At 45.9% G+C, this 21,545-nt stretch overlaps 1 protein-coding gene across 2 annotated transcripts in view; it reads left to right on the top strand.

Annotated features, from left to right (window-relative positions):
- Positions 1–19,179, top strand: part of LOC141101357 (uncharacterized) — a 114,863-nt gene extending 95,684 nt beyond the window's left edge. For both annotated transcript variants that reach the window (XM_073590419.1, XM_073590418.1), the window contains one exon: positions 14,672–19,179. In XM_073590419.1, coding sequence (XP_073446520.1) covers positions 14,672–14,883 — 212 coding nt within the window. In that variant the 3' untranslated portion in view covers positions 14,884–19,179. The remainder of the gene's footprint in view (positions 1–14,671) is intronic.
- The last annotated feature ends 2,366 nt before the right edge of the window (positions 19,180–21,545 follow it).

Here is a 21,545-nt window from a genome sequence, read left to right as displayed (position 1 = left end):
ATGTGGGAGAAAACTACTGTATGGGAACACGTCGGGCTCGGAAGGGAAGTAGTGACGTTTTGGAATGCAGACTTTGATAGAATCGTTTGCGGGTGTCATGTTGCGTTTGGAGAGCCCCTGATGTGCCTAAACTGTTGAAACTCCCCACAAGTGACCCCGTTTTGAAAACTAGACCCCCCCATGGAACTTATCTAGATGTGTGGTGAGCACTTTGAACCCTCAAGTGCTTCACAGAAGTTTATAATGTCCGGACGTGAAAATAAAAAAATCATATTTTTATCCACAAAAATGATATTTTTGCCCCCAATTTTTTATTTTCCTAAGGTAACAGGAGAAATTGGACCCCAAAAGTTGTTTTGCAGTTTGTCCTGAGTAGGCTGATACCCCATATGTGGGGGTAAACCACTGTTTGGGCGCATTGCAGAGCTTGGAAGGGAAGGAGCACCATGTGACTTTTTCAACGCAGAATTGGCTGGAATTAAGATCAGACGCCATTTTGCGTTTGGAGAGCACCTGATGTGCCCAAACAGTGGAAACCCCCCAATTCTAACTCCAACCCTAACCCCAACACACCCCTAACCCTAGCCCCAACCCTAACCCTAGCCCTAACCCTAGCCCTAACCCTAATGGGAAAATGGAAATAAATACATTTTTGTAATTTTATTATTTTTCCCTAACAAAGGGGGTGATAACGGGAGGTTTGATTTACTATTTATGGCGGTTTTTATGTTTGGCAGCTGTCACCACTATTTGAGAGCTATAATTTTTCCGTACTTTGACCCACAGAGTCATGTGAGATCTTATTTTTTGCGGGACGAGTTGACGTTTTTATTGGTATCATTTTTGGGTGCGTGACATTTTTTGATCGCTTTTTATTCCGATTTTTGGGACGCAGAATGAACAAAAAACAGCTTTTCAAGAATTTCTTTTGGGGGGTGCGTTTACACCGTTCCGCGTGCAGTAAAATTGATAAGGCGGTTTCATTCTTCGGGTCAGTACGATTACAGCGATACCTCATTAATGTCTTTTTTTATGTTTTGTGGGTTTTATGCAATGAAAACAATTTTATATAAAAAATAATTATTTTTATATTGCCTTATTCTGCGAGCTATAACTTTTTTATTTTTTCGCTGATGATGCTGTGTGGTGGCTCGTTTATTGCAGGACAAGATGACATTTTCAGCGGTACCATGCATATTTATATGCGTCTTTCTGATGCGCGTTATTGCACTTTTTGTTCGGCGGTATGATAAATAAATCATTATTTTTTTCTTTTTTTTACTTTTATTTTTTAAGGGGTTCGCTAAAGGGGTTAACTAGTGGGACAGCTTTATAGGGCAGGTCGTTACAGATGCGGCAATACCAAATATGTGTACTTTTATTGTTTTTGGGTTTTTTTATTTCCAAAAAATGAATTTATTAGGGAATTTTTTTTTGTACATTTTTTTAGCGATTTTTTTATAAATTATTTTTACACTTTTTTTTATTTTTTTAACTTTATTACAATGTCCCAGGGGGGACACCACTGTCATGTGACAGATCGCTGATCCCGCCATATTGGATCCGGGGACCTACGAGGAAGGAGGCCCCTGCAGCAGCGCTGCACATCGCGCTGCTGCGGGGGGCTCAGGGAAGCACGGAGGAGCCCCCTCCTTCCCGATGCTTCCCTAAACCCCCAGTACACTGCGATCGTGTTTGATCGCAGTGTGCCAGGGGTTAATGTGTCGGGGCGGTCTGTGACTGCCCCTGACACATAGTGCAGGGTGTCAACTGTGATAATCAGCTGACACCCGGCCGCGATCAGCTGCGCTCCCCCCCGTGAGCGCAGCTGATCGCGCTAGAAGTACTATCCCGTCCATGGGCATAGGGGCCCGGCTCCCATGGATGGGATAGTGCATCTGATGTCAGAAAGGGGTTAATGTGCCATTGTAGTCTCCAAGAAACAAATCCCTGCCCGATGATCTGAGATGGGGACTTATCCTCCATGAGTGGGGGCCAGAGATATGTCCATCATACTGATCTTGTGTGCCCGGCCCAGTGTCCCAAGAAACTGTGAGGGAGTGCCAAAGCCGTAATCATGGCTGAGAGTATGTGCTTTAACACGCCCTTGTCTCCCATCACATGAATATAGTTTCCCCTCTGCAGCATACCTTCTGCTTCACCTTCTGCACCGTCAGGGTCCCATCGGGTTGGCTGAAGTTCCACTGCTGGCGTTGTTGCATATAAAGAGACGGAATGCATTTCAAACTTAAAACGTAAAACTTTACTTTACACTTTTTGCAGCATATCCTTTACAGATATTGCATCAGCATAGAATTCCATACAGTCTACATTCTCTACTTTCCCTGCGCTTCTTTCTACGTCCCTCCACGTGCCCGGGTCGTACTGCGTCTTGTGGTAACGCAGCATCCTCCCTGTTCAGACTCACTGCGCTTGGGGGTTCCCTTGTCCGTTTCGCCCCAGATCTGAGGGCATCAGCTCATGCGTTAATCTGCCACATGATGAGCGGCCTGCGTCCCCATACTGTTTAGGACCTCTTCTCTCACTTCTGCTCCACACTGCTTTAACGCTTCTGCTTCAGCTGAACTTTTGGCTGGGTACTTTGCTTTAACGTTGCGGAGCTATCCACCCTACATGGGCACCTGGACCCCTACTCCCTTACCACAGGAAGACTTCTACTCTTAACCATGGCTAGCTCCTTCTAAATAACTATGTATACTATTGTGCCCCATCTAGCGTCTGATTCGGGGTACTACACTTACCCTATCTCTACTTACATACATAACACATAGCAGAGTTACATACATACACAGCAGTAAAACATTATACTCTACTTTAAGGGACATGGAACAGTTTCTGTAGCCTATTACAAAACCAAGGCAGAAGCAAAGTATATTACTCCTGCTCCATTCCCGGCAGTTTCACCCCCTTGATGTTGTGGTCAAATTTGGCTGGAGCATCTGAGGGGTTTGTTCTTCCATTGGCACCTCTCAATAAAATGTTGGAAGTCTAAGTCCAGCACACGTAGCGTGTGGAGTCGAGGCAAGTAGAACCTGTATGAAAGGTTGTTAGATGATGTACAATGTCTTCAGGGTAAAAATGGTGAGGAATTAGGTTATGGCAAGCCCTAATCGGCACGGTTTGACTTCTCGGCGCGTCTCCACCTACGTGACTTCAGGATGGTAATTTGCATTTGGTGCAAGCTGCTGTTTTATCTAAATTAGTCTTAGAAATATAGACATCGACATAACTGGGGCAGGACTGTATGGACTGGGGGCAGAAAACATCTGACAGATCTTAAGTTTTAGTTATATAGAAATGGAAGCCCCCTTCATGGTGGTCACTAATCGGCAAACTCTCTACCCAAGCCCTTACATTACTGAGGACACAGAAAACTTTATCCAAAACTTATTGAGCTGTGTATGTAGATCTTTCACGAGGCTCTGAAACCAATTATTGCGCCAAATATGCCAATAAATCGCTCCGCTGTCGTGTCAGGTTGCTCTAAACTTTACTGCCTATTACAAGGATTATATAAGCTGCCGCTTGGACAAATATGGAAAACTCATGAACCACACAAATGGAGAGGAATCCTCTATGAGTTTTCAGGAAGGCTGTAAATTATGTGACCCCCCCAGCGACTACGCAATCAGCAGAGATACATATCATCTGATTATAATAAATGATGACACATCGCAGAATTACTTCTTTAAAGCTTTTCAATGAGTTTTCTGTGACTAATTTGCAAAAATTAAAGAGGCAGGCCATAAGCTGATCATCGATTGTCTGCTTGGATGGCCAGCGATCTGCTGGAATCTGTGCTAAAATCAGGCAGCAAGTACTCAAATTTCCCTGCAGTGCCCCCAAAGGAATAATGGAGTATTGCACCCTTCTCATTGAGAAATCTTTGCAGCCTACTCTCTGCACTGGCTAATAAGGAAATCCTACATTGGCTAGACCTTCTTTTACTTTCATGCGAAAATGGATTTTATAAAGTAGGTAATTCCCTTAAGTTTCTCTCTTGTCATGCTTCTGTCCTCAAATTGCATGATCTTCTTTTGTCCATGTGGCGGCGCTACACTTATGATGTGTGACAATAAATTAATCAATTATAAAATTTACCATCGATCTGATGGATTGTTGACGTTTTTTTTTGTTTCAAATGTTTCTTCACCTTTTATTAGAATTGGGTGTGAATCGATTTGCTAGACCCGACCTAGCGGCCACGTTAGATTCCAACAGAGTAAGAACTGCTTTTTTTCGGTGGTCCCCCACTCTGTTAAGACCCAAAACCATCCACCCCAAAAAAACTATTATCATGTTTTGTTTTTTTCATCTGTGGTTAACCACTTATTGAGGCTACTGCCCTGGAGTCAGCAGGGCTTTAAGGTTATGTCCACATTCAAACCTCCACTTGGCAGCTCATGATTCCATGGCGTGGGTTATACGTAGATTTTACCATTGATCTTGCACTAGTTTCACCGGGAATTTTTCACCCCATCCTAATATGGTTGGTAACAGGAACCAATAGGTTTAAAAAAAACTTTAAGTAGACTCCTGAGACTACTCAATTCTTCAGTGCTTAATCAACCACCTCCGTCCATCCATGGGGCTTCCAGGTGGGTTGGTGCTCACGACCGATCACCCTCCATTCCCAATTATGCAAATTTTCCCATCGTTCTACATGTATTCCATCACACTGTTTTTCCATCATTCATGTACAATTTGTGGAGGTCTTAGCAGATAATACTTAATATTCCTGGTGGTCTAGGGTGGTGGATAAATTATTCTAAGATCCCTGGAGAGTTACCATCTGATTTTCTCATTTACACCCAAAACACTGTCATTTTTTTCCCCATCCAGTTGCATTTTATGTCCTTAGCTGCCCAGACGGGGGTGTCCTGGTGCTTCTGTGACACCCCAGAGTCCGGTTGTCACAGTGACATTACCTCCGTCTAATGGGTAAAGTTATGCTTGGAGGCAGAAAGGGACCCCCACGCCAGGCAGCATAGATTTAATCACAATTTCCTGCTGCAGGTCAGAAAAGAGAGATGCCTTATAAATTCTGGCCAGCAGAGGGGGTTTATGAGTCAGCTAGAAGTCAGCTGAGGGGGTTATCATGGAAACAAAACTGCTGTGAGGAGAAAGGATAATGACAGTTAAACGTGAGGATGAGAGGTAAAGAGATTTTTCTGGAAGATCCTGTGTGATGAAGACATGGAGCCGAGCTGAGAGGAGCTCGATAGGCAGAGCTGATCTGTGAAGAGGGAAAGGACAAGAGCAGAGACTGAGAGACTCTAGGAAAGCTAAAATACTGCATATAGTAGACCCCTGAGCGCTAATAAAGAGAAAAGGGACATCAGAGTCCTAGGCTGACAGGAACTGTATGCCCCGATAGCCGAATCTGAAAGTACAGGGGATTGTAAATTCCTGTGCACATTGATCACCTGAGGGCACGGCAACGGATAAGGAGCCCGGGGCCGACAGTGAAGAGAACGGTACCCGTGGAATAGGCTCACGCTGACAGCTGTACAGGTTAGTGAAACCATCACGAATAGAGGGTCGCAGCATAGTTATAAACAGCGGAGACCCACAGACAAAGCGCAGAAAGGAAGGTCCTAAATCCCCACCTGGCAAGGTGGATCCCCTGAATGCCTCCAGGCGAGCTGGACTCATTCCATCACCTGTATGTTGTACTCCGGACTGCAACCTATTACCAGTAAAAGGTAAAGAAACTGCACCTCTGTGTCTTTCTCTCATTTATCTGCACCCCAACGTTCACAGCCATTTTTACTATTTATTTAACATCTTTGCCCTGGGACTACGGCCCTACCTGTGGAGGGCTACAACATCATAACTGCGCCCAACATCCATCCCAGAGAAGCAACACCGCAGCGCTGGTCACCTCTGACTAGAATACCACAGGTGGCGTCACGCATTTCATCATCTATAAACATTATCTTTATTTTTACCACAAAAATACCACACAACTTTCCCCTATTTTATTACTGGACGCCTCTGGGCCACGGACCGGGTCGCCACCACCGTGCCACCGTCCCCCATGGAAGTCGATGGGCCCGGAACCGAGTACCCCCAGGCCCCGCGGGGCGCTCCAACTGGCGTCATGAACAGGATTTATCGAGCCTAGCAAAGCTGGGTACTGTGCGCCATAGACTTTATTAAATTGAGTGCTAAAGACTTTAATGAGCTTTCAAATAACCGCCATAACTGCGTCACACTGAGCGTGCGAGCAGAGAGGGAAGTGCAATTGTGGACAGAGCCAGAAATAAAGCACGACGCGAAGCCCCTGCCCGTGCTCTGACGTTAGTGAGCAAGTGAAAAAGCAGGAAGAAAAAGCTCAACGCGGGCGAAGATTCAGCGGCGGTCACAGCCACAGCCTCCATAATGCCGCTATCAATGCCATATACACTGTGTTCCAAATTATTAGGCACAGTAGAATTTCTAAACATTTGATCTGTTTTAAAGAACTGAAAATGCTCATTTGTGGAATTTGCAGCATTAGGTGGTCACATTCACCGAACAAAAATGCTATTTAACTCCAAAACATCCTAACAGGCCAAGTTACATGTTAACATAGGAACCCTTCTTTGATATCACCTTCACAATTCTTGCATCCATTGAAATTGTGAGTTTTTGGAGATTTTCCGCTTGGATTTCTTTGCATGAAGTCAGAATAGCCTCCCAGAGCTGCTGTTTTGATGTGAGCTGCCTCCCACCCTCATAGATCTTTTGCTTGATGATACTCCAAAGGTTCTCTATAGGGTTGAGGTCAGGGGAAGATGGTGGCCACACCATGAGTTTATCTCTTTTTATGCCCATAGCAGCCAATGACTCAGAGGTATTCTTTGCAGCATGAGATGGTGCATTGTCATGCATGAAGATGATTTTGCTCCTGAAGGCACGTTTCTGCTTTTTATACCATGGAAGACAGCTGTCAGTCAGAAACTCGATATACTTTGCAGAGGTCATTTTCACACCTTCAGGAACCTTAAAGGGCCCTACCAGCTGTTTCCCCATGATTCCGGCCCAAAACATGACTTCTCCACCTCCTTGCTGACGTCGCAGCCTTGTTGGGACATAGTGGCCATCCACCAACCATCCACTACTCCATCCATCTGGACCATCCAGGGTTGCTCGACACTCATCAGTAAACAAGACTGTTTGAAAATTAGTCTTCATGTATGTCTGGGCCCACTGCAACCAGTTCTGCTTGTGAACACTGTTTAGGGGTGGCCGAATAGTAGGTTTATGCACCACAGCAAGCCTTTGAAGGATCCTACACCTTGAGGTTCGAGGGACTCCAGAGGCACCAGCAGCTTTAAATATCTGTTTGCTGGTTTGTAATGGCTTTTTAGCAGCCACTCTCTTAATCCAATGTACTTGCCTGGCAGAAACCTTCCTCATTCTGCCTTTATCAGCACAAACATGTCTGTGCTCAGAATCAACCACAAATCTCTTAACAGTACAATGATCACGTTTACATTTTTGGGAAATATCTAATGTTTTCATCTCTTGACCAAGGCATTGCACTATTTGATGCTTTTCAGCAGCAGAGAGATCCTTTTTATTTCCTAAATTCCTTGAAACCTGTGCCCTGCTTAATAATGTGGAACATCATTCTTAAGTAGTTTTCCTTTAATTGAGCTCACCTGGTAAACTAATTATCACAGGCATTTGAGATTGATTTCAGTGATCCAAAGAGCCCTGATACACAATACCATCTATGAGTTTATTTGAAAAACAAAAAACAACATCTTTATGACACTTAAATCCAATTTGCATAATAATTTGGAACACAGTGTATACCAGGAGCGGCCTGGTTACCACAGTACTCAGGGAGTCGCACACCCTGAGCGATTTTAAAGAAAGACTATGTACTTTGTACAAAGTGTACCCCCTGTCAGAAAGCCAAAAAGTCAGTATCCTCATTGGCCAGTTAACTGGTGCGGCCCAGAGGGAAGTAAAGTCCTGGCCGGACACTGATAAAGGAACTGTCAAACAAATCCTGGCCAGACTGAAGAACACTTTTGATACCCTCACTGCAACAGAGATAAAAATGAGATTCTTTGGGTGCAAACAGAGAATGCAGGACAGTATAGGGGACTTTTCCCTTAATCTTCAGGAGGCACCTCGGGCCGTAAAGCAGGTTGACCCTGAGAGCGTGCAAGATGAAGATAGATTACTAACAGAGCAGTTCATAGAGGGACTCCAGTCTAACAACCACAGGGCACAGCTGCGCATATTGGCTCTTCAACAGAGCCATCAGAGTGCTGCGTGAACTGAACCCTAGCAGGACAGAGCCCTTTAAGCATCCTGCAATTACATACCAGCAGGAGACAGCATCCTTTCAAAAGACCTCTATTGAGACTGACAAGCCGTCCCAAGATGATGACTCTGCTGCAGACTTACGTTTCCATGTCAAGGAACTAGCTAAAAGTGTGGCTACACTCACAAAAACTGTGCAGTCCCTGCAAGTGACTCCAAAGAAGAAGATCCAGCTGACCTCCAGTCCAGAAGACGTCCCGTGGCGACAGCAAAAGAGGATCCCGCCGACCAGAGGGAGAGACAGTGATGGTTAGGACGAGGACGGACAGTCCATCTGTCGCTGCTGCAACAAGGCAGGACACCTAGCCAGATCCTGTCATTTAAACAAGCAACCCCTGGGGCAAAGGGCCAACCCTCAGGAATAAGAAGACCAGGCCCACCAAATTGGTGAGACAAGTACATAGGAGGACGACCAGTCTTGCCTGTTGTGATTGACGGTTTTCCGATGAACGCTTTACTGGACACCGGCTCCCAGGTGACAATGATACCATATGTTCTTTTTAAGCAGTACTGGTCTGATTCAGACATTACTCATAGCCCAGATAAAGACCTTACCATTTTTGCCAGCAATGGTCAGCCCTTGCCTCAGATGGGATATAAAGAGGTGACCATGAAGATTGGCCGAGTAGAATTGCAATCGCAAGGTTTGATAATAGTTGATATTGACAAACGGGAATGCCATCCTATGATCACTTTAGGCACTAATGTTATTGAAAATTGTCTTGGAGAAATTATTGTTTGGTTACAACAGGTAGCCGAGACCGCCAGCTCCAGTCAGCAGCGTGTCCTGCAAAAGGAGATCAGAGCCTTGATGCAGAGACAACAGGTAGAGGTGTCTGGTGGAGAAGTGTCAGAGTAAGTGATCCTTTCCCCATTGCAGTACCTCCCAGAAGTGAAATGTTAATTTGGTGTCGGGCAGCAATAGGCCTAAGGGGTCAAGATTACCAAGCCCTGGTAGAACCCATGTACTCTGATAGTAGGCCCACTATCCTGACAGTCAGAGGGGTAGTTGCTGTCCGCAAGGGGAGAGTACCAATACGCATCTTAAATTGTGGGGAGAGGTCCAGTTACCCCGGTATGCCACCCTTGCTAAATTGTTCACCGTCAGTAACAATGCAATAGAGGCACTAGAACCCTTGCTTCCATCTCACAAGGTGGAAGAGAATGGCTCTGAATGGCAACAGGAGGATTGGTGTCAGCAGCTACACGTAGGCACTGACTCCACCCCTTCGCACCAAAAGCATGGGGCTTACCGGGTGGCTCGAGAATTTGAACGGGTTTTCAGCAAGCATCCTCTAGACTTTGGGCAGGCAAAAGGGGTCCAACATCATATCCCCACCGGAGATCATCCACCCATTAAAGAGAGACACCGGCCTGTACCCACAGCACACTATCAATGTGCCAAGAGTATGTTACGAGAGATGAAGTAGGCTGGGGTAAGCAGAGATAGTTGTAGCCCCTGGGCAGCTCCATTAGTCCTCGTTAAGAAGAAAGACGGTACTATGAGAATGTGTGTAGACTACAGGCGGATTAACAGCATTACACATAAAGACGCGTACCCATTGCCTAGAATTGAGGAATCACTAGCTGCACTGAGAATTGCTAATTATTTCTCTACCTTAGATCTCACCAGTGGGTATTGGCAGGTTCCTGTGGCAGAGGCAGACAAAGAGAAGACAGCGTTTACAACACCAATGGGTCTCTGCGAGTTTAACTACATGCCATTTGGGCTCAGCAATGCACCAGGAACATTTCAGCGGTTAATGGAATGCTGCCTTGGACGTAAAAACTTTGAAACCGTTCTGCTGTACCTGGATGACATCATCGTCTTCTCCAAAACCTACGAAGACTATTTGAAGCACCTAGCCGAGGTATTTGAAGCCCTGTCAAACTTTGGCCTGAAAGTAAAGCCATCCAAATGTCACCTTTTGAAACCCAAGGTGCAGTACCTAGGCCATGTGGTGAGCGCGGAAGGTGTGGAACCCGATCCTGACAAAGTCACCGTTATCCGGGACTGGAAAAGACCCAGCACTATCCATGAAGTGAGGCAATTTCTTGGGTTAGTAGGCTACTACCGAAGATTTATCAAGAACTTCATCAAGATAGCAGCACCACTGCAAGATCTTCTAGTGGGCCAATCCAAGAAGGTCAAGAACAAAAAACTTACGTTCGAGTGGAACAAAAGGATAGAAGAGTCCTTCACCAAGTTGAAATTGGCCCTCACAGGAGATGAGGTCCTGGCCTACCCTGACTATGACCAACCATTTGTACTTTACACTGACGCCAGCAGCGTGGGATTGGGAGCAGTGCTGTCACAAGTGCAGAAAGGCAGAGAGAGAGTGATTGCCTACGCCAGCAGGAAGCTTCGTCCCACTGAGAGGAACCCCGACAACTACAGTTCTTTTAAGCTGGAGTTCCTCGCCATAGTCTGGGCGGCAACAGAGCGCTTCAAGCATTACTTGGCTCTGGTTTTCTGGACTTAGCTTGTATTTTTGTTTTTTGCTCTTCGGTGACTCATTCATAACAGTTCACCATGTACACGGACAATAATCCGCTAACCCACCTTGAAATGGCAAAGCTCGGGGCACTTGAGCAGCGATGGATGGCCCGACTGTCCAACTATGAGTTCACCATCAAGTACCGAGCAGGACATAAGAACGCTAATGCGGATGCATTGTCCAGAATGCCTAATTCACCAGACGGGGGAGAAGATCCAAAAAAACTCGAAGAAATCGAGTTACCAGCCTTCCACCGTCCAATTGCAGCCCAGCGCTCTCAAGGAGTAAGGAATAAGCGCTTTATCGTACGAGAGGTAGCATTGAATCCATTACCCCATCATGAGTGGGCAGAGACACGAGACAGTGAACTAGCTGCTCGCCTAGTAAAGGAGTGGCTGGCAGAAGCTGACGCACACCCTGGTCCAGATGACCCACAGGAAACACAGCGACTATGGAAGGAGAGAGGCAAGCTGTTTATCTATGAGGGTAAACTGTGTCGGAGGAACATCAACTCGCGCACACACGAACTGGTGTGGCAGGTGGTAGTCCCGAAGAGGGATGTGCCAATGGTCTTAGAGGCGTAGCACAATGGAGCAGGACACTTCGGTTGGAAAAAGTTGGAAATTCTACTTCGTGAAAAATTCTACTGGGTTGGTATGAGGAGTTCCATTGAGAAGTGGTGCTGAGAATGTGGCCCATGCAACCTGCGCAGAAAAGACCGTAGCAGCTAGAGAGCCCCACACAGCCGATCATCACAAAACAGCCGCTTGAATTGGTAGCCTTGGATTACGTGAAGTTAACTCCGAGTAGGAATGGCTACACCTATGCTTTGACTATCGTGGATCATTACTCAAGATTCTTGGTAGCCGTACCTGTTAAAGACCAAACAGCGAAGACAGCAGCCAAGCCGTTTCAGCAACACTTTTGTCGACCGCACGGATACCCTGAACAAGTGCTCACCGACCAAGGTCCAGCCTTTGAGGCAGAAGTGTTCCAGGAGTTCTGTAACATGTACGGTTGCAAGAAAATCAGAACGACGCCGTATCATCCACAGACAAATGGCATGTGTGAGAAGATGAACCAAGTGGTCATTGACTTATTGAAGACCTTACCTCTGGAAGAACGAAACCAGTGGCCAGAGAAGTTGCCAGATCTGGTAAATCTATATAATCATATACCGGTAAACTCCACAAATTGCACTCCGGCCTACTTGATGAGAGCAAGACCTGGCAAGTTACCCATTGATTTAGACATGGGAGTCTTAACGCCTGAAACAACATCACCAGATGCAGACTGGGATACAGAGCGGCAGCAACAATACCGCAAGGTACAAGAATTTGTGAAAAAAGTTTGTCCCAAGCAAGACAGAGACAGGAAAGAAATTACAACCAAGACGCCCCTGCAGTTCCCTTGACACCAGGAGAACAAGTACTTAAAAGAAAGAGACGTGTTCACAAACTAGACGACCAGTGGGAAGCAGAGCCATACACCGTGATACCTTCAGACTTTAATAACACCAAAGTATGTATCATCAGCAAAGATGGAGGAGAAACCTTCGAAGCAGTCTCAAGAGATCATCTAAAGATGTGCCCTGATCAATTGAAGGACAAGAAAGAAGTCCAAGACACTCCGCAACCCATAGTAGAGGTGGAAGAAAAGATTCAAACTATACTTGGAGAATTTCCTTGGACGTGGACACAAGTAAATCAGACAATAGTAGTACCAGTGCTAACCTTTCATAAGCCTACTGCACCAGATGAAGAAGAGACTCTAAATGAAATGGCTCCAGTAACAGATACCACATCTGCAGTGGAATGCGGAAATCTGTCCCCTGCTAACAGCGAATCTGACAATCTCATGGTGAGTCTAGGAGTAGAAAGAAGGCAGTCTAGAATACCTCTCTTACACAAGTCTACTTATAGCGTATTGACTAATGCACCAACAGTAGACATCAGAGAACAGGTCAGGTCATAAGAAATACCTATACTGCGTAGATCCACTCGTAGTACTAGAGGTCAGATCCCTGCCCGTTACAGAGATTACATAATGTAAATAAAGTAATAAGAATGTATAGTTGTAACCGTTAAGCATGAGAGCCTACAGAGACTTACTGTAAGAACCTTTTTAAGTATTCGCAATAACCAGTTAATGAACAATTGGGCCACAGGACTATGTGTGGTCTGAACTGTATTTGTAAATAGTCACTCCAAAAAGGCCTTTGAAATAAGCCGCCGGTGTGGCCAAAAAACAGGCCCATCTACAGAGTGCCCTGTAGCCACGCCCAGAGACGACACACAAAGTGGGCTAAGGCGGTTCCCACCAACCAAACTCCAGGTACAAGCACAAAGACAATTTCTGGACAGCAGCTTAAGGATTGGTCGCTGCAGTAACTGTGCTATTGTTTTCTTTTTCTTGTCTGGCTTTTGATAATTTTTACATTTTTAAGACTTTGTAGATTTGCATTAATTGTTGCTGTTAACAATTCTTGTTATATTTTCCTCAGTCCAGGAGTACTGAACTTAACTGGGGGGAATGTGACACCCCAGAGTCTGGTTGTCACAGTGACATTACCTCCCCCTAATGGGTAAAGTCATGCTTGGAGGCAGAAAGGGACCCCCATGCCAGGCAGCATAGATTTAATCACAATTTCCTGCTGCAGGTCAGAAAAGGGAGATGCCTTATAAATTCTGGCCAGCAGAGGGCGTTGGTGAGTCAGCTAGAAGTCAGCTGAGGGGGTTGTCATGGAAACGAAGCAGCTGTGAGGAGAAATGATAATGATAGCTAAACGTGAGGACGTGAGGTAAAGAGATCTTTCTGGAAGATCCTGTGTGATGAAGACAGGGAGCCGAGCTGAGAGGAGCTCGATAGGCAAAGCTGATCTGTGAAGAGGGAAAGGACAAGAGCAGAGACTGAGAGACTGTAGGGAAGCTAAAATATTGCATATAGCAGACCCCTGAGTGAAGCGCTAATAAAGAGAAAAGGGACATCAGAGTCCTAGGCTGACAGGAACTGTACGCCCTGATAGCCGAATCTGAAAGTACAGGGGATTGTAAATTCCTGTACACATTGATCACTTGAGGGCACGTCAGCGGATAAGGAGCCCGTGGCCGACGGTGAAGAGAACGGTACCCGTGGAATAGGCTCACGCTGACAGCTGTACAGGTTAGTGAAACCATCACGAATAGAGGGTCACAGCATAGTTATATACAGCGGAGACCCACACACAAAGCGCAGAAAGGAAGGTCCTAAATCCCCACCTGGCAAGGTGGATCCCCTGAATGCCTCCAGGCGAGCCGGACTCATTCCATCACCTGTATGTGGTACTCCGGACTGCAACCTATTACCAGTAAAAGGTAAAGAAACTGCACCTCTGTGTCTTTCTCTCATTTAACTGCACCCCAACGTTTACAGCCATTTTTTACTATTTATTTAACATCTTTGCCCTGGGACTACAGCCCTACCTGTGGAGGGCTACAACATCATAGCTGCGCCCAACATCCATCCCAGAGAAGCAACACCGCAGCGCTGGTCACCTCTGACCAGAAACCGCAGGTGGCGTCACGCATTTCATCATCTATAAACATTATCTTTATTTTTACCCCAAAAATACCACACAAGTTTCCCCTATTTTATTACTGGACGCCTCTGGGCCACGGACCGGGTCGCCACCGCCGTGACACCGTCCCCCATGGAAGTCGACGGGACCGATACCGAGTACCCCCAGGCCCCGCGGGGCGCTCCACTTTCCTATCACATTTACACATTATGACACATGAGAACACAGGTATGAATATGGGAATGTAGCTAATCCTCTCTCCTTCCTTCAGGTGAGATACATAGAAGCCATCCATTTCCGGGCCCCGTTCATGTGAATGAGATTATAGACTGGCATGCTGTAGCGGTACGATTTATGTCTCTGAAGGGTCAGATGGATGGAGTGACGAGTTCGGAGAGACCCATCATCCCTCACATCATGGGAACCAACAAGAAATCACCGACTGAGCAACATAATGGACATATTGTACCGTGTGGTCAATAACTCAAGTCCCACCATCACATTTCCCAAGTTTCCGACACATGGGATGAACATCCAGAAAACTTAGATCCATGAGGCATAGGTCCCTCAGCATGAGAAGCAATAACCCGCGAGGACAGTTGCCTTCAGCATACTTTTCACCATATAGAATATTGATCACTCCATATCCACCTCCAGCTGGTTTTTCTGACCTCCCATCCTACATCCATAGATATGGAGTCGCCCCTCTGCAGATATAATGGCTCTCACTTTTCTGGTAAGGATTTCTACAAGATTTTGGAGGCGTCTGTAGGTATCTTTGTCCCTTCATCCAGAAGAGCATTTGTGAGGTCAGACCCTGATGTTGAGGGGAGTCACAATCTCTGTTCTAGGTATTGGATGGGGAGACCGGTCATATTCTTCCACCAAACTCCGGGCCGGATGTTATACACTGAGGGTAAGGAGTCGGATGTTATACACCAGGAGTAAGGGGCACCTTATACACCAGGGGTCAAGGGGCTGGAAGTTATACACCAGGGGGTGAGAGCCAGATGTTATACACCAGGGGTGAGGGGCCGGATGCTATACACCGAGGGTAAGGGGCACCTTATACACCAGTGAGCGAGGGGTCAGGGGTTATTCACCAGGGGACAGAGGTTATTCACCAGGGGTAGAGGGGCCGGAAGTTATACACCAGGGGTGGCGAGGGGCTGAATTTATTGTTTAACATGTGTCCACTCCCGATACTTTTCTCCATATATTGAACTGAATATTCCCATTTTACCCCTTTACGTTTATGATCAGACAAAGCGGCTACTTTTAAGCCCCCATAGAGGCGGGTCTCATCACACAATATGTTATGCACATTAGCACTTAAATGGTTACACTACTTTCAGACAATTTAATCTCACTTGATAGAAAATGGGATAAACATACAATCTGCAAATCAGACTTTCAATATGATGTTTTATGTGGCGTACTCATGTGGTGTATGGCTAAGGGTTTTACTCCTGATAGGATATGATGTATTTTACGGTGGCCAAGCTTTCCTTCTCAAATTACACACACACACACAAACACACGAAACTCCACAAAAAAATGTTTCTACAGTAACTACCTCTAGGCAGAAGATGATGATGGTGGTAGTAGTTGGTGCATTTGAGCCCCAGTCATGAAGCAGCCATAAGAATGTAAAACAGAAGTCTTTTTACTGAAGGTAATGGGGCAAATTATTATTTACAAACAGCAGGAAACTGAGGTACAGGATTACACTCACAGTTGATGATTGCTGTGTACCTGCAGACAGGCAGATCTTAGTAACCTCTGGTTTTCTTATGTCTGAATATCTCTTCTTCAGCACTGTGCTTTGTTTCTGCCCTGAGGTAATTCCTCCTCCTAGAGGTGCCATGGTAGTCTTCCTCATATGAAGACTATTAACTCCCCTTTTTAAGCCGAACCGGTAGGGAGAAGGTAGGTAATTCCTTCACCTACAAAATGGCTTCCTCTTCTCAAGATGTCTGACCACCAACTGCCACTTCAAATTAAAACTATCCCCCAGGACTTGGATCCACCCCCTTCTATATGACTGTAGAGCTGCAGTCATTGGCTCTGAGGCGTTTTTCTAGAACCTTCTGCATATTAAAACAGAGCTGGGTCACCTAATCAAGCCTGCGAGAAGAAGATTAATTCTTTTTGTGCTGCCTGTCAGCAGGTCTCACAATGTATTTAAAATGCACATAAATGCACAGCATTTATATGAAAACACACTGTATATCCGGTATCCCAAAGAAACGGCCTCTTTGTGTGATACCACATTAACCCTGAAAACGCACCCAAAAGTGGCAGCCACTTTTGTCCACTGCCTGTTGTAAAGTGTAATCCTTCTTCAGCAGCAGAGGCAGCGAGACGGATCGCAGAGAGTGCAGGTGCCTCTTTGTTTCTCTGCAGGTAGTGGGACAAGTCAATGTTTCTCTGTTTCAGATCTCTTGCCTGTCACAGTGCATGGAGTCATAACTAATGGCTTTCAGTTAAAGGGGTCATCCGGCCACAATATATTGATAGGTCATGGATATCATATTGGTGGTGGTTCTGACACCCCCTTCCCAATCAGCTTTTATTTTCTCTGGCATCTGCCGGATGCAAACACTTGGGATGCAGTTGCAAGGTGTAGCTCCATTCAATGAGTGTCAGCCGTGTCCAGGTACTTCAGAACACCGACCATTTTCTTGAATTGGAGCTGCTCTGCAGTCACTACACACTGAGCGGAGATGAGCTTTTCAGCACCATTCAAAGTGTTTACATCAAGTAACAGCCGTAGCAAATAACCGCTGATCAGGAAGGGGTTGGTGGTTTTGGACCTTCACTGATGGACACTCCCTTTAAAGGTAGGGAAGCCATTGCACAATAGTGGTAGCAATGTGTGGCGCCCCTGAGGATTCAGTTGCCACAGAGGTACTGCACCTCCTCCTGAGGTGTGGTACCCCACCATCCAAGTAAGTTGGAGGCTCCTGACCACGCTCCAACACCTGCATCCCACACAACACAGTAGTTCAGCAAAGCCACATTGCGGCTCCCTGCTTGGAGTGTAGCAGAGCACCTTTAGTGGTTCCCTGCTTGGAACACGAAACGTGCTGGGAGGTGGGTGGAGTTAGAATACATAAAAGCGCGGGAAGGTTTAGGATTTCAGGTCAGTCAGTGAGTTGGGTTCAGAGGAGTGAGGAGAGAAGATCCCTGGGAGAGGGATGGAGGAAGGAGGTGCTGCAGCAGATCTCAGTGACCTGGGTCTGCTGGCACAGGAAAAGAAAGAAGGAGAAAGACATTGAACAGAAACCTGATCTTCCATAAGAAGGAGAGACTAGTACGGAATGAAGGAGTAAAAGGGAACAGAGGACGTGGGTTAGGAGAGAACCCTGCCTAGAAGCTCTAAGCACAAGGCCGGGGCCTGGTCCCCGAGGTTGTATGGATACTAATGGTCCTACAGCAGACACCGGTGGAGGAGTGAGCTGTAAATGCACTACTCCCATCTCAGACTTGAGGGCACAACAGCAACTTGGATAGTGAGCCGGGAATTAGGAGTAAGGATTAAGCAGGCTACAGCTATCTGCCGTACAAGTATAGTTCTTGGGAACATCTGTCAGGAGGAACTCCAGTGTAACTAAGTATTAGGAGTACTTCACACCAAAGGCGCTACGAGAGGAGACGTTCAGAAAGACTCATGTTGGCGGAGTGTTGGAAGGGAGCATTCCATCTTGCCTGGAGGTTGACTGGGTCCCTGACCCGGAGGACACAGCATGGAGGCAGGCACCTGTGTGTACTACAGACTGTGAGTAAAGCTTTGGAACTACAAGCCCTGGTGTCCTCCACTTATTCCCGCGCTAACACACCCTGTACCACTACATCGGGGTACCAGCTTCTACACCGCCTGTGCCTCTCCTCTACCCCTACATCTACACTGCCCTGGGACTACAGCTCCACCTGTGGGGAGCTTCACCATCTTGGCTGCAACACACCACCAGTCCCAGAGGATCTGCATGCAGCGTCGGCTTAACATCTTCCTTGCCGAATACCACAGGTGGCGTCACGAACCATTCATTCAAACAATTACATTTCATCATTTCAAACCCCCCCATTACTTGGGCGCCCAGGGCCACGGACCGGGTCACTGCTGCTGTGACACATCCCGCTGACACCGGCCCGGTATCGAGTACCTCACAGCCCTGGGAGGGCGATCCAAATGCATGCTGGGGAAGAAAGAGAAAGGAAGTTTCTGCACCTATGATGCTGGCAGAATGCTTATGAAAGGGGACCAATATATCAGAAAGAGAGGATGGCAAATTACAAAATATGGGTCGGGGCAGTTCCTGGATTTCACTTGTTGTGGGGTAATAAGAGCAGCCAGACCCTGCTTTACTACAGGGCAGGGGTTTATGTGAAAGGAACTATGGACCCCGGGGGCTTGGCTTGAACACATAACAACCTCTGGAAACAAATGGTGGTCTCTGATGTTGGGCCATTGGTCGGCATGCACCGTTATGGATGGGAAGTCTCCAATATCAGCCACCTACATTATACCTACACACACGCTGTCGGCTCTCTACATACCGTACCTCAGACACCAGATGAAGCGTTCCTCATCTGCAGCTCAGACGACAGCCTCTTATGGGAAAAGACATTATTTTAGGATCGTTTTAGAGGAAAGTCATGGATCATTAATGAATGTCATGACCGCTCCTCCACCATTGTTTCTCATTGCCCTCACTTGACTACCGGAGGGGACATATTGCTATTTTTGTAATGAATCAATAAACGTTGAATATTTTATTTGGCTTGTATATTATACACGTCTGACATGCTAAAAACTAGACTTTTTCAAGGAGAAAGAAGATATTTGTGTTTCCCTGTGTAACGTTCCTCCGGGGTAGATGACCATTGTGTTCCAGGTGGGTAAGACGAGGCAGCCATTTTCTGGGGTCTTGTGTCTATCCTGTGTTTTGGGGTCTTCCTCTCCCTTTAATTATGCAAACTCTCCGTGTGGGCGGGCACTTCCTGCTGTGATGTCACAGCTGTGCTCTGAGCCAATCAGACATCTTCACCTTACTTCATCTGACGGCCTACTGAGAGAGAGAGAAGCTGCAGTTGCATCTCCCTCCTCCATGACTATTTTAGCAACTGAGGAGGTTCCTGGACTTTTACAGACAAGGAAAGGATAATGTCAGACTGCTGAGATCTGAGTGTCATTCTACGTTTTCCTAATAACATATTTTATTCGTCATTAATCCATTTACCAAGTCTAGGTGCTCTCGGATCCAGACACCTATTGTCAGGCACTTGCCGCACACTGGATCTTACATTCAAGCATCCACCAATTCACTGACTCTCACAGTCCTCCATCTTAGCACTCAGCACCCACCAAAACATCAAGACAGCCATTCTGCCACTTACGCACACATCTAGCCCCTCATCCATTGTGATGGCATAATAATGTTGTGTGAGGTCAATCTGTAGTTTCCAACAGCTGGGAATTTTTTGTAAACAATCCTAATATATTTGGGAATGTCTCAATTTGAGGAAAAAAAAAGGTTTTGTATTCGCCTGTCCAAAAATTGGATTTGTTCAAGTTTAAAGAGTGTTCCTGGAGCAGGGTTTAGACATCCCATATTTCACCAACAGTGATGGTGGTAAATAAGTAGAATTAAAGTCCTTGTTGGGAACCAGTGGTGACAAACTGGATTTATCAATTCAGAACTATTCAAAGCCAGGAGATGGACTAGTATCAACCCAACAAGAAGACTAGACCCAAGATTAAACCTGGAACCAAGATTACAGCCGAAGTATCCATGCAGGACACTTGACCACAACTGGGGCTACACACATGAAAGCCACCAACAGAAAAATCTCAGGAACCAAAGGCAGCATGGAGATGGTAAGTTCTGCTGTCCCCACAAAGATGGTATCAGGTCATTATTTTTTTTTTGCCAGTACAAGATAAATGCTCATAGATTTATCCCAAACACACGTAGGACTTTAGAAGGAAATTCCAACTTAAATTTTTACAAAAAGTTGTTTCACTATTTCTAAACTACAACAATCTTGAAAAAACTATATACCAAGCCGTAGTACCGTGACAAGAGGATGTTTCTTCCTGGTGGTATCATCAGCGACAAAGCGCAAGCAGCAGGATGGCGTGACGTCTTTGTGTTTCCTTTGCTTGGCCGAGCACATCCTCAGCTTGTTCCCAATTTCTCATAAGCCCCAAACCAGCCTGTGGTCTACCAGAGTAAATAATGGGGCAGGGAGTCGATGGTTCTCTGCCCATGTTCTTTGCTATATTAGTACCTCGAAGACATGAGTACAATATTTAAGTGTTGTTCACTTGGGTATCATGCTAAAAATCTTGGGCATGTCCCCCAGTGGTCCTGTGCGGCCCCCTAAGATCACAGTCGTAGCAACTACTGTAGCAGCTGCCATGGTAGATACACCAGTGAACTTTGCTAGTTCCTCAGAAGTTCAGCTCAAGTTTAACTTGTGGCAGATGGGTGAAAGATTGTAGGGAGGTTTGGAAACATTGTCACACACTGTTCTCTATATTTTGGGCAACTGGATCAAGGCTGACGGTTGTCTCAGATCATGAAAGATTAACTTAATGGCTCCAAAAATGTTCAATGAGAGGTGTTTCTAGGCAGATTATCAGACACAATACAAATTTGACAAACCTAGAAAGTGCCACTGTAGTGAATGGTGGAATTCAATGGTACCAGGAAGAATATAATCTTGCGAAAGGATGGAGAACCCAAATCCCATCTTCCATACTTGGACTTATAGATAAGGTGGTGCCACCTAAGAGCCAAAACAAACATCAAAGAGCCAAAAAAAACAGCTGAAGGGAAAAACATGGGTATTACATAACTAGTAATGTGTTTTTTCATGAGACATGACGCCACCACGAGAGAGGGGATCCGACCAGGGAGGACAGGAAACCTTCAAGATAAAAGGGGCGGCTCCTCTCTCCGCATCAGTTGTTTTACAGAGCACGAGAGGAACTCCGCAGGTTAGTGTACACATAAATAATACATCTTTACACTACTAAATTTCCAACACCAAGGGAGTGTATAATGCTAATAATGCACCCAACTAATGACGTGATCAACAGGGAGGGAATATAAGGGTGCCGTCATGTCTCATGAAAA

The sequence above is a fragment of the Dendrobates tinctorius genome, unplaced genomic scaffold, assembly GCF_039654945.1.
Source record: "Dendrobates tinctorius isolate UK_male_01 unplaced genomic scaffold, ASM3965494v1 ptg000116l, whole genome shotgun sequence".
NCBI classification, from domain to species: domain Eukaryota; kingdom Metazoa; phylum Chordata; class Amphibia; order Anura; family Dendrobatidae; genus Dendrobates; species Dendrobates tinctorius.
This window is presented reverse-complemented; position numbering and strand designations above follow the sequence as displayed.